General features: G+C 42.5%; 1 protein-coding gene across 1 annotated transcript; it reads left to right on the top strand.

Moving 5' to 3' along the window:
- The first annotated feature begins 2,147 nt into the window (after positions 1–2,147).
- On the top strand, positions 2,148–11,711 carry phc2a (polyhomeotic homolog 2a (Drosophila)). Its single transcript, XM_069725222.1, has 7 exons — positions 2,148–2,449; positions 2,964–3,117; positions 5,026–5,104; positions 8,699–8,810; positions 9,424–9,550; positions 9,743–9,998; positions 10,633–11,711. The coding sequence occupies exons 2-7, from the start codon at positions 2,980–2,982 to the stop codon at positions 10,785–10,787; spliced, it is 867 nt and encodes a 288-aa protein (XP_069581323.1). The 5' UTR covers positions 2,148–2,449; positions 2,964–2,979; the 3' UTR covers positions 10,788–11,711.
- Positions 11,712–12,266: the final 555 nt, after the last annotated feature.

Below are 12,266 nucleotides of genomic sequence, written 5' to 3' on the forward strand. Positions count from 1 at the left end.
TAACTCTCTTGTTAGTAATAAAATACACCAATTAACTGCACCATTTCTGATTCAGCTTTTAAGTACAGATTTCCCCAGAATATTTATGCTCTCAGTCCTCTAATTAACATTTAAACTAGCAATGTCGGTTATGAATTTGTTCGCTTTTATTTTGTTGGTAAAATCGCTAAACAGGAAGTGGTCTGGCTGCTAAACAACAACTTGTTTTCATTAAAGCACATTGTTTAAAATTACTCTCATTGTTTAAACTAATTCAATTCAGTTTGATTTTAAATTACTTTCGGTGATTGATTGTCAGAAGTGTTGATCAACCTGTAAAATGGATGAAGCAACATAAAAGATTTGTTCTGACATGCATGTCATTAATATCCAGCACAACTAAATTGTTCTTAATTTAGGTTAAATGTGAAATTAACATTAATAAATTTGTGTCTACGTATTAGAAGCTCCTCCCACTTAACACCGCCAGGATTTTATTTTAATTTTATTGCTCACACTTAAAGATAGGATAGTCGAAATCAAATATCAAAATTCAGCGCCAGAAATGTTGATTCCGCAATGACCAATCAGCGGCCTTCAATGTGTTGACGTCACATTGTTTGTAAGTGGATGCAGCAAGAACTAAGACGATTTTTCTTTGTTTTAAAGGTGTTTTCTTTGGTCTGTTTAATTGTAAATGGGACAATGTATAATTAAAAAAATAAAATAAAAATCTTTTAGTTTTTCTTGCCAAATTCCACATCCACAGATGTAATTTCAATGGTTTCAATCGTTTGTCTCTGTATTTAAGAATAAAATTTAAAAAACCTATGTGGACTTATAAAATATTCAGATATTAAGACTGTTTGGTTCTACACAACATTTGGAACGGCGCCGGATTGATGTTGAAGCAGACTGAAATAAATATTTGAATGAATTTTGTGATGTGATTTTTGAATGAAGAGCTTCATTGGACTTTTGATTTTGTTATCGTGCTTTGTGTTTTTGTATTGTGTATTAATATTAATGATAAAGGTATTGGGGGGTTGGGGGGGGAACTTGGGGGGGCAGACTATTATTGTCACGATGGGATGTTAAAAATCAAACAAAATCAATAATTTAAAAAAACATTTTAAAAAAGTACACTTTGTTTTATACTTCTATTTTACATTCACCTCAACGACTGACACGAATGCACATCTGCACAGCTCGTAATGCAAAGTCAGAAATTTACTGGAGGTCGTCTCACTAGTTTGTCTGCAGCTTTCAGCCACATGTTCAGGATTCAAACTGGGACTAAGGTGTTGGGTCTCCTGGTGGAGCACCTGACCAAATCTCACTTATTTCACAATATAAACAACAGATGAAGCAAACAGACTATCGATGAAACTTTTCCAAAAACATAATGATAAATGCTGTATTTCTACACCACAGTAACTTCACTGTTCTCCAAGGAGATAATGGCACATCATCAGAAATACAGACATAATAATATTGTGCTAGCGTCTCAGTGAGATCTTTGTCAGCATAAGACTTTTAACACAGGAAGTGCAGTCGACTCTATGTTTTCAAATAGAATGGAAATGAAATGAAATAACTGAAATAAGAATAAATAAAAAATTGGCAGATGATAATAACAAAATAAATTATTATGAATAAACACTCCTCTCTCTTTGCATAGGGGGAAAACGTTTTGTTTACTGCTTGCTGTCTCTCCATGCTGTTTTTCTCTCTCTCTGCTCTCCTCTTACTCCAACCGGTGGAGGCAGATGTTCTCCAACCGGTGGAGGCAGATGTTCTCCAACCGGTGGAGGCAGATGTTCTCCACCTTCTACTGTTGAAGATGATGAAAACTCAAATAATCCTAACACCAATGACTAAAACAGAATAAAATAAGGTAACAGGTATCAGCATTTTCAAACAACCAAGCAAGTTAAGTTTTGAGTTAAAGCTCGGGCTGGATAATATTTCTGTTGTTGTTGTTGTGAAATTACTGTTTACCAACATGAAAGTACAGTTCTGTAAATCCCAGGTTGAGTCTGTTGATAATAATGACTGCATGACTTATTAATGTGCTTCTGTGTTTGTAACTTTACAGGCTTTAATTGTGAAGGTGTACGCCGGAAGTGCTGTACGTGCCTCCGTCCGGGGTTCAACCGGCGGCGGTCTGGAGGTCTGCGGCCCGGAGCGGGACGGTGAGCAGGAACCGGTATGAATGTGCGGCTAACTCCGCGGGTCCTCGTGTAACGGGGGGAGGCTCCTGGGACTCGGTTCGCTGTTGAGGGGTCCGCTCCGGTCCGGTCCGGTCCGGTCCGGTGTCGGCGGGGCCGCCCTCCGTGTGGTCGCGCGGAGCGGCAGTAAATGAACGCGCTGTGCGGCGCCGCGGAACAAAGAGCTTTTCTTCCGTCGACCGTCGTCCGGCGGCGGAGCGCTGCTCCCCGACATCCTCCGGCCGGCTCCGACTCGACAAGTAAGAAAAGTACTTTGAAAGGACTTTAAACCGCGTCTTTAAATAATCTGGACTTTAACTCATTCACACGGACCACCAACAAGCAGGTTTACTGCATTCATACGTGAACATTCAGAAGTTCCAGCTCATCCATCTTTAAGTTCACTGAAACAACACGGGTCGAGCCTTCACGTTGGTTTGAATGAGACTGGAGGCAGCTTGTTGTAAATGATGAAATCCAGTCTGATGAAAATAAACTAACTGTTAACTACCAGCTGGAGTGTAAAGGTGCACAGCAGGTAGTGAACAACAACAACAACAACAACCCCGTTATTATACAGGTCTGTGAGGACAGACAGACACACAGGGACACTTTATCCTGTCACTGTTACACATCCTGGTAAAACAACCCAGAAATAAAGCAGATATATAATCTGCTTTCATTAACTGTGTTTGTGCTAAATTCAAAAGTTAAAATAACTCCTCATATCTCGAGCAGTAAGACGTGAACGTTGTGTGAACGTTGTGTTGACAGGTGAGGGGCTCCAGTCATGACCTCTGGGAACGGGAACACTACCAGCAGCCATCACCATGGAGACAGCAAACCGGCCCAGGCGCTAGTCAGGACCAGCGTCCTCACCCACCTCATCGAGGGCTTCGTCATCCAGGAGGGCGCCGAGCCGTTCCCCGTGAGTCCCGTAACACACATATCACACATAACACACCTCGTCTCCATGGAAACCTGCTCCTGGTTTTACCCTCATCTGTGCAGTCACATCACAAGATGGAAATAATGTCCAAAAGAAGCAGCCTTCACCGTTTTGACTGATTGGAAGTCTTCAACCACAGAAACATTCAGTCGGTTTTACAGCAGATTCAGAAACTCTGTCTCCATCAGGAGATGAAGCTGAACACCTGTTTAAATGGTAGTTTAAAGTCCGTTTATACTTCAAAACACACCTGAGGTCCCTGAACGCCACCTGGCAGCAGACCTTAGGAGGACACACGAGTCCCTGAACGCCACCTGGCAGCAGACGTTAGGAGGACACACGAGTCCCTGAACGCCACCTGGCAGCAGACCTTAGGAGGACACACGAGTCCCTGAACGCCACCTGGCAGCAGACGTTAGGAGGACACACGAGTCCCTGAACGCCACCTGGCAGCAGACGTTAGGAGGACACACGAGTCCCTGAACGCCACCTGGCAGCAGACGTTAGGACACACATAGGTTTACCTGAACCTCCCTCTGCATGACATCACATTATAACGTATGAACATGGATGATGTGAAACCACCTTCTCATGATGTTATAATCGTGATCAGGTTTATGTTTAGTGAAGCCACACAGCAGAAAGGCATCGTGGGTACGTTGAACCGCTTTGATCAAACGTGTCCAAAAATCAAAAGTCTTTTTGTGAGTGGAAACAAGAGAAATATGTGGAAACATCCAGCAGAAGTCCAGAAGTGCAGTTTTCAAACGTCTCACCTGTAGTTCATGTGTCACGTCTCCAGGTATGTTGAGTCTGTGTGCAGCCTGCAGCCCAATCAGTCAACCACAACATATAAACAACATACAAACAACACACAGACAACATAAACAACACAAACAACACACAGACAACATACAAACAACACAAACAACACACAGACAACATACAAACAACATACAAACAACACACAAACAACACACAGACAGCATACAAACAACACAAACAACACACAAACAACATACAAACAACACACAAACAACATACAAACAGCACAAACAACATACAAACAACACAAACAACACACAGACAACATACAAACAACACACAAACAACACACAAACAACATAAACAACACACAGACAACATACAAACAACACACAAACAACATACAAACAGTACAAACAACACACACAACACACAAACACACACAAACAACATACAAACAGCACAAACAACATACAAACAACACAAACAACACACAGACAACATACAAACAACACACAAACAACACACAAACAACATAAACAACACACAGACAACATACAAACAACACACAAACAACATACAAACAGTACAAACAACACACAGACAGCACACAAACAACACAAACAACATACAAACAACACACAAACAACACACAAACAACATAAACAACACACAGACAACATACAAACAACACACAGACAACATACAAACAACACAAAACAACATACAAACAACACACAAACAACACACAAACAACATACAAACAGCACAAACAACATACAAACACACAAACAACACAAACATACACACAAACAACTTACAAACAACACACAAAAAAGAATACAAACAACACACAAACATACACACAAACAACACAAACAACACACAAACATGCTGGAGCAGAAGACGTCTCTGAATCAAACAGTTTATTTTCACGTTCAGTAGGTTCTGCTTCATCTGTAGCGCCACGCTGGTAGTAAAAATAAAAAGGATGTGATTTGGAAGGAGAACGCTTCTTCTTCTTCTTCTTCTTCTTCTTCTTCTTCTTCTTCTTCTTCTATATTGTGAGTGCTGTGTGTTGTGGCGGTGGTCAGGTGCAGTGATTCCTGTGTCTGTCTGCAGGTGGAACGTCCTTCTTTCTCCATCGAGAGCCTTCGCAGACACACAGCCGACTCCAAGATGGACGTCCTGTCCCCCAAAGGTAAACGCACCGCATTGTCACAGCACAGGAAGTGGGTGTGTCGGGAGCCTCCCAGCATGCACTGGGGCGACAGTTTCACAGATCCATCCTCCCAATGTCCCAAGACCACAGGTGATGTCAGACTACAGGTGATGTCAGACTAAAGGTGATGTCAGACTAAAGGTGATGTCAGACTAGAGGTGATGTCAGACTACAGGTGATGTCAGACTACAGGTGATGTCAGACTGCAGGTGATGTCAGACTAAAGGTGATGTCAGACTACAGGTGATGTCAGACTAAAGGTGATGTCAGACTAGAGGTGATGTCAGACTACAGGTGATGTCAGACTAAAGGTGATGTCAGACCAGAGGTGATGTCAGACTAAAGGTGATGTCAGACTAAAGGTGATGTCAGACTCCAGGTGATGTCAGACTAAAGGTGATGTCAGACTAAAGGTGATGTCAGACTAAAGGTGATGTCAGACTACAGGTGATGTCAGACTAAAGGTGATGTCAGACTACAGGTGATGTCAGACTACAGGTGATGTCAGAAAGGTATACAGGTGATGTCAGACTACAGGTGATGTCAGACTAAAGGTGATGTCAGACTCAGAGGTGATGTCAGACTAGAGGTGATGTCAGACTAAAGGTGATGTCAGACTAGAGGTGATGTCAGACTAGAGGTGATGTCAGACTAAAGGTGATGTCAGACTAGAGGTGATGTCAGACTAAAGGTGATGTCAGACTACAGGTGATGTCAGACTAAAGGTGATGTCAGACTACAGGTGATGTCAGACTAAAAGTGATGTCAGACTAAAGGTGATGTCAGACTAAAGGTGATGTCAGACTCCAGGTGATGTCAGACTAAAGGTGATGTCAGACTAAAGGTGATGTCAGACTAAAGGTGATGTCAGACTCCAGGTGATGTCAGACTAAAGGTGATGTCAGACTAAAGGTGATGTCAGACTAAAGGTGATGTCAGACTACAGGTGATGTCAGACTAAAGGTGATGTCAGACTACAGGTGATGTCAGACTACAGGTGATGTCAGACTATACAGGTGATGTCAGACTACAGGTGATGTCAGACTAAAGGTGATGTCAGACTAGAGGTGATGTCAGACTAGAGGTGATGTCAGACTAAAGGTGATGTCAGACTAGAGGTGATGTCAGACTAGAGGTGATGTCAGACTAAAGGTGATGTCAGACTAGAGGTGATGTCAGACTAAAGGTGATGTCAGACTACAGGTGATGTCAGACTAAAGGTGATGTCACACTACAGGTGATGTCAGACTAAAAGTGATGTCAGACTAAAGGTGATGTCAGACTAAAGGTGATGTCAGACTCCAGGTGATGTCAGACTAAAGGTGATGTCAGACTAAAGGTGATGTCAGACTCCAGGTGATGTCAGACTACAGGTGATGTCAGACTAAAGGTGATGTCAGACTACAGGTGATGTCAGACTAAAGGTGATGTCACACTACAGGTGATGTCAGACTAAAAGTGATGTCAGACTCCAGGTGATGTCAGACTCCAGGTGATGTCAGACTACAGGTGATGTCAGACTGCAGGTGATGTCAGACTCCAGGTGATGTCAGACTACAGGTGATGTCAGACTGCAGGTGATGTCAGACTAAAGGTGATGTCAGACTACAGGTGATGTCAGACTAAAGGTGATGTCACACTACAGGTGATGTCAGACTAAAAGTGATGTCAGACTCCAGGTGATGTCAGACTCCAGGTGATGTCAGACTAAAGGTGATGTCAGACTACAGGTGATGTCAGACTAAAGGTGATGTCAGACTAAAGGTGATGTCAGACTAAAGGTGATGTCAGACTAAAGGTGATGTCAGACTAAAGGTGACGTCAGACTAAAGGTGATGTCAGACTAAAGGTGATGTCAGACTCCAGTTGATGTCAGGGCGTGATGGGGAGACATTCAGAGTCTGTGATGATCATGAACCTGCTGCAAGAATGAAACCTCACTACAGTGTACATATGTACAGTGATGTGAAAAAGTGTTTCCCTTCCTGATTTCCAATATTTTTGCACGTCTATCACACTTAAATGTTTCAGATCATCAAACAAATTTAAATATTAGTCAAAGATAACACAAGTAAACACAAAATGCAGTTTTTAAATGAAGGTTTTTATTATTAAGGGAGAAAAACAATCCAAACCCACATGGCCCTGTGTGAAAAAGTGTTTGCCCCCTCCTGTTAAAACATAACTTAACTGTGGTTCATCACACCTGAGTTCAATTTCTCGAGCCACACCCAGGCCTGATTACTAACACACCTGTTCTCAATCAAGAAATCACTTCAATAGGACCTGCCTGACAAAGTGAAGTAGACCAGAAGATCCTCAGAAGATAGACATCATGCCGAGATCCAAAGACATTCAGGAACAAATGAGAAAGAAAGTAATTGAGATCTATCAGTCTGGAAAAGGTTCTAAAGCTTTGGGACTCCAGAGAACCACAGTGAGAACCATTATCCACAAATGGAGAAAACATGGAACAGCGGTGAACCTTCCCAGGAGTGGCCGGCCGACCAAAATTACCCCGAGAGAGCAGAGACGACTCATCCGAGAGGTCACAAAAGACCCCACGACAACATCCAAAGAACTGCAGGCCTCACTTGCCTCAGTTCAGGTCAGTGTTCATGACTCCACCAGAAGAAAGAGACTCGGCAGAAATGGCTGCATGGCAGAGTTCCAAGACCAAAACCACCGCTGAGCAAAAACAACATTAAGGCTCGTCTTGTTTTTGCCAGAAAACATCTTGATGATCCCCGAGACTTTTGGGAAAATACTCTGTGGACTGACGAGACCAAAGTTGAACTTTTTGGAAGGTGTGTGTCCCGTTACATCTGGCGTAAAAGTAACACTGCATTTCAGAAGAAGAACCTCATACCAACAGTAAAATATGGTGGTGGTGGTGTGATGGTCTGGGACTGTTTTACTGCTTCAGGACCTGGAAGACTTGCTGTGATAAATGGAACCATGAATTCTACCGTCTACCAAAACATCCTGAAGGAGAACGTCCGGCCATCTGTTCGTGACCTCAAGCTGAAGCCAACTTGGGTTCTGCAGCGGGACAATGATCCAAAACACACCAGCAAGTCCACCTCTGAATGGATGAAGAAAAACAAAATGAAGACTTTGGAGTGGCCTCGTCAAAGTCCTGACCTGAATCCTCTTGAGATGCTGTGGCATGACCTTAAAAAGGAGGTTGGTGCTGGAAAACCCTCCAATGTGGCTGAATTCCAACAACTGTGTAAAGATGAGTCGGCCAACATTCCTCCACAGCTGGAAAAGACTCATTGCAAGTTATCACAAACGCTTGATTGCAGTTGTTGCTGCTGAGGGTGGTCCAACCAGTTATTAGGTTTAGGGGGAAACACTTTTTCACACAGGGCCATGTGGGCTTGGATTGTTTTTCTCCTTTAATAATAAAAACCTTCATTTAAAAACTGCATTTTGTGTTTACTTGTGTTATCTTTGACTAATATTTAAATTTGTTTGATGATCTGAAACATTTAAGTGACAAACATGCAAAAAAATAAGAAATCAGGAAGGGAAACACTTTTTCACACCGCTGTATCTTATGTGTGTCAGAGCTGAAGACCCAGCAGGAGCCCATGCTGACCTGTGAGCTGTGCGGCCGTGTGGACTTCGCCTACATCTTCAAGAGGTCCAAGAGGTTCTGTTCCACCGTGTGTGCTAAACGGTAAGATCATTCTCACTTTGACTCTGACCCTGATCTCTTTAATAATGCTCCAATCTCATTCTCATATCCATCTAAATGATGCTCAGGTGTGTTTCTCATTCATTAATTCCAGCTGTAGAATAGAAAGTTTACCATTTTTTAAATTAATATGACTTTATCCAAAAGGTTTAGACCTTTATTCAAAACTGTGAAGCTGATCAAGTTATTAATATGATATAAACACAAGTTAACAAACAGATTCAGTTTATTAAAAGTTCAACAGCACGATTCATCCAGAATCTGTTTATAAACTGAAGAACCAAGAAATATTTAGTTTTTAGATCAAACTTTCAGGCAAAAAGTTACTTTTATGTTTATATATAAAACTATAACACTCATTTTTTTGTAATTGAATGTTCTTGAAATAACAATGAAATATTTTTAGTAGTTCAAGAAGATTGTTATGATAGAAATACCCTGAAATATAATATTATTATTATTACGACACCTTGTGGGCCAGAATAAGATAAATCATGTTCGTTACCAGTGAATCACACGAAGCTTGTGGAGTGAATAAACTGGCCTGTAGATGACCTCCGGGTGGATCAGCTGACCTCATTAACTGTGTTCGTAGCTACAACGTGGGCTGCACCAAGAGGATGGGTCTGTTCCCCAACCGCAAAACCACCCAGGAGAACCTGAAGAAACAGAGAGCGCTGAACGGGAACCTCAAAGCCAGCAGCTTAGAGTCCAGAAAGAAGGTGAGACAGCTGGGAATTCATCCTTACTGTCAACCAGTCAGACATACAGGTGCTGGGAAAAGGATGTATTCAGATGTAAATAGGATCCGTGTTGCAAACAAACAACAAATGAAACCTTCAAATGTTCTTTTCTGTTTCTTGAATTGTGGCGAGTGCATTTTAAAGTCTGATGTTTCCTCTTCGTCTGTCCAGAAGTCTGCTGCTGTTCACTCAGTCTATCCTGCACTGGGAGACTCCAGTCAGTGTTCAGACCTGTCCGGCTACGAGAAACCCCCGCCCCCTCCGTCCCCTCCGTCCCCTCCATCCCCCTCGTCCCCTCTGTCCCCCGCTCAGCGGGTTCCTCCCGTACCGGGCTCTGAGCTCTCCCTGCTGCCCCACAGCTTCCTGCCCAGTGACCCCGGCAGGTGGAACATAGAGGATGTCTACGAGTTCATCTCCTCTCTGCCAGGTGGGCGTGGCCTCCACTGTCTCTGTTACACTGTCATCCTCACAGACTGTTTATAAAAGAGTTCGTATCTTCAGGTCTGTAAAACGGTTCTGATCCAGAAGTGTCTTCAGCTGCAATACCAGCGAGTGCCACTAGAGGTCGGCTCCAAAAAGCCTCCGGCTCCATAGACTCCCATTCAACTTCTCTCATCAAATCCAAAGTGAATAAAATGTGTCCATCAGTTATCTCGGTGTTGTTAGCTAAAGTCACTCCTTCTTCTTAGTTTTCTGGAGGTCCATCTGAAAATAATCCCTCATTCATTAGAAAAGAAGATTCAAGAAGACCTGGTTTTGGGGGCGTGTCTGTTTGATTGACAGGCCTGTGGTGCAGTCAGGTTACAGCTATCGGTGGGCGGGACGTAGTATCGTCAGGTTTCCGATCAGATCGGTCAGATCCACCGCTGGCTCCTCCCCCAGCTCGTCCAAATATGGTCACTTCCTGCTCCAAACCGCTCCGAACTAGCAAGATGGTGACGGACAGAATCTGAACTGGAGGATTCATAACGTTCACAAACCAACGATGACATCACTGATGGTTGATGACATCACTGATGGTTGATGGTTGACTGTACTCTAACTGCGGTGTGTGTGTGCAGGTTGTCTGGACATCGCCGAAGAGTTCCGCTGTCAGGAGATCGACGGTCAGGCTCTGCTGCTGCTGAAGGAGGATCATCTCATGGGGACCATGAACATCAAACTGGGACCTGCGCTCAAGATCTTTGCTCAGATCAGCATGCTGAAAGACTCGTAGCCCCTCTGACCCCTCAAACAAACAAACAAATAAACACACACACTTCTCCCAAAGCCTCTGCTGTCACTGGACAAACAGGAAGTGCTCAGGATCCCACGTGCTGCCTTCAACAAGTGGACATTTTTCTCGGCCTGCTGACCTCATAGACATCAGCTGTTAAATGTTTCATTTTATTATATTAGAAAATATGAATCTCGTCCATTCAAGTCCAAGCGACCAGAAGAACAGGAAGTATCAGAAGGGAAACACAGCTAGAGGTATTTATCACTGTAAGACTACAGTACATCTTCTGTCCACCAGGGGGCAACACTGAGCTCACTGCTGATGGAACAGAGCCTCTTTGATTGTACAGGGTTTTTATTTTTTTTAATGTTTTTATTGAGTGTAAAAAAAAAAAAAATAGTTTACAACTTCCTTTCCCACTTAGTAGCTTTTTCCAGTCTGTGTGTGTGTGTGTGTGTGTGTGTGTGGAGGGGTGTTACTTTTTATTTTTTTAGTTCAGTATTTGGGTGAACGCCATCAGAACTAATTCTGTGATGTCAGAAGTCCCCCTCCTATGATGAGATGTGGTTGATGTAAATGTGTCAGACCACTCATACATGATGATGTCACATGATCAACCCCCCCACTGTGAAGGTGAATGAACACAGACAGGAAGTCTCTGCTGAGCTCACATCACATCCTGATGCTGTTTTAGTTACAGATGCCATGAAATGCCTGAAAAGTTGTTTTTTTCAATGTTTTTTATTCTATTTTTGAAATAAAAAAAAACCTTTAAAAAGCTGCTTGTGATTCATCATCTATATAGAAATGGAGGAGTTTTCCAGACTATCTCTGTGTCTGCCAAGTGTGTTTATACAACAGGTAGCTCCGCCCCAGAGATCTGATTGGTCAACTGACATCATCACTAGAAATATCACTCCACCTCCTCAATGGGAATATAGAATTAGAATAGAGTTTCATATAATAAGTAATATAATGTAGTTTCTACTTGTTATACTTCTATTAAATGACCCATTTGGTGAAGTCGGGTCTCTTTTGGTCCTTTTTGGTCGCTCCGAGCACCCGTACCGTAACACCACGGATAGTCACGCACTTACAGTCCTAGAGGAGGCTAGCTGGACCGGTTTGGTTTGAACACATGACACGGAGCTAAAATGTTAAAAACACATGAGAACATGGATATCTTTGTTCATCAGATATCTTTGTTCTTCAGATATCTTTGTTCACCCGATATCTTTGTTCACCAGATATCTTTGTTCATCAGATATCTTTGTTCTTCAGATATCTTTGTTCACCAGATATCTTTGTTCACCAGATATCTTTGTTCATCAGATATCTTTGTTCACCAGATATCTTTGTTCATCAGACATCTTTGTTCATCAGATATCTTTGTTCTTCAGATATCTTTGTTCATCAGATATCTTTGTTCATCAGATATCTTTGTTCCTCAGATATCTTTGTTCTTCAGATATCTTT

Source organism: Brachyistius frenatus, unplaced genomic scaffold (assembly GCF_029030835.1).
Source record: "Brachyistius frenatus isolate BFR_SWC_R1_liver_20210118 unplaced genomic scaffold, ASM2903083v1 Contig_414, whole genome shotgun sequence".
NCBI lineage: Eukaryota > Metazoa > Chordata > Actinopteri > Embiotocidae > Brachyistius > Brachyistius frenatus.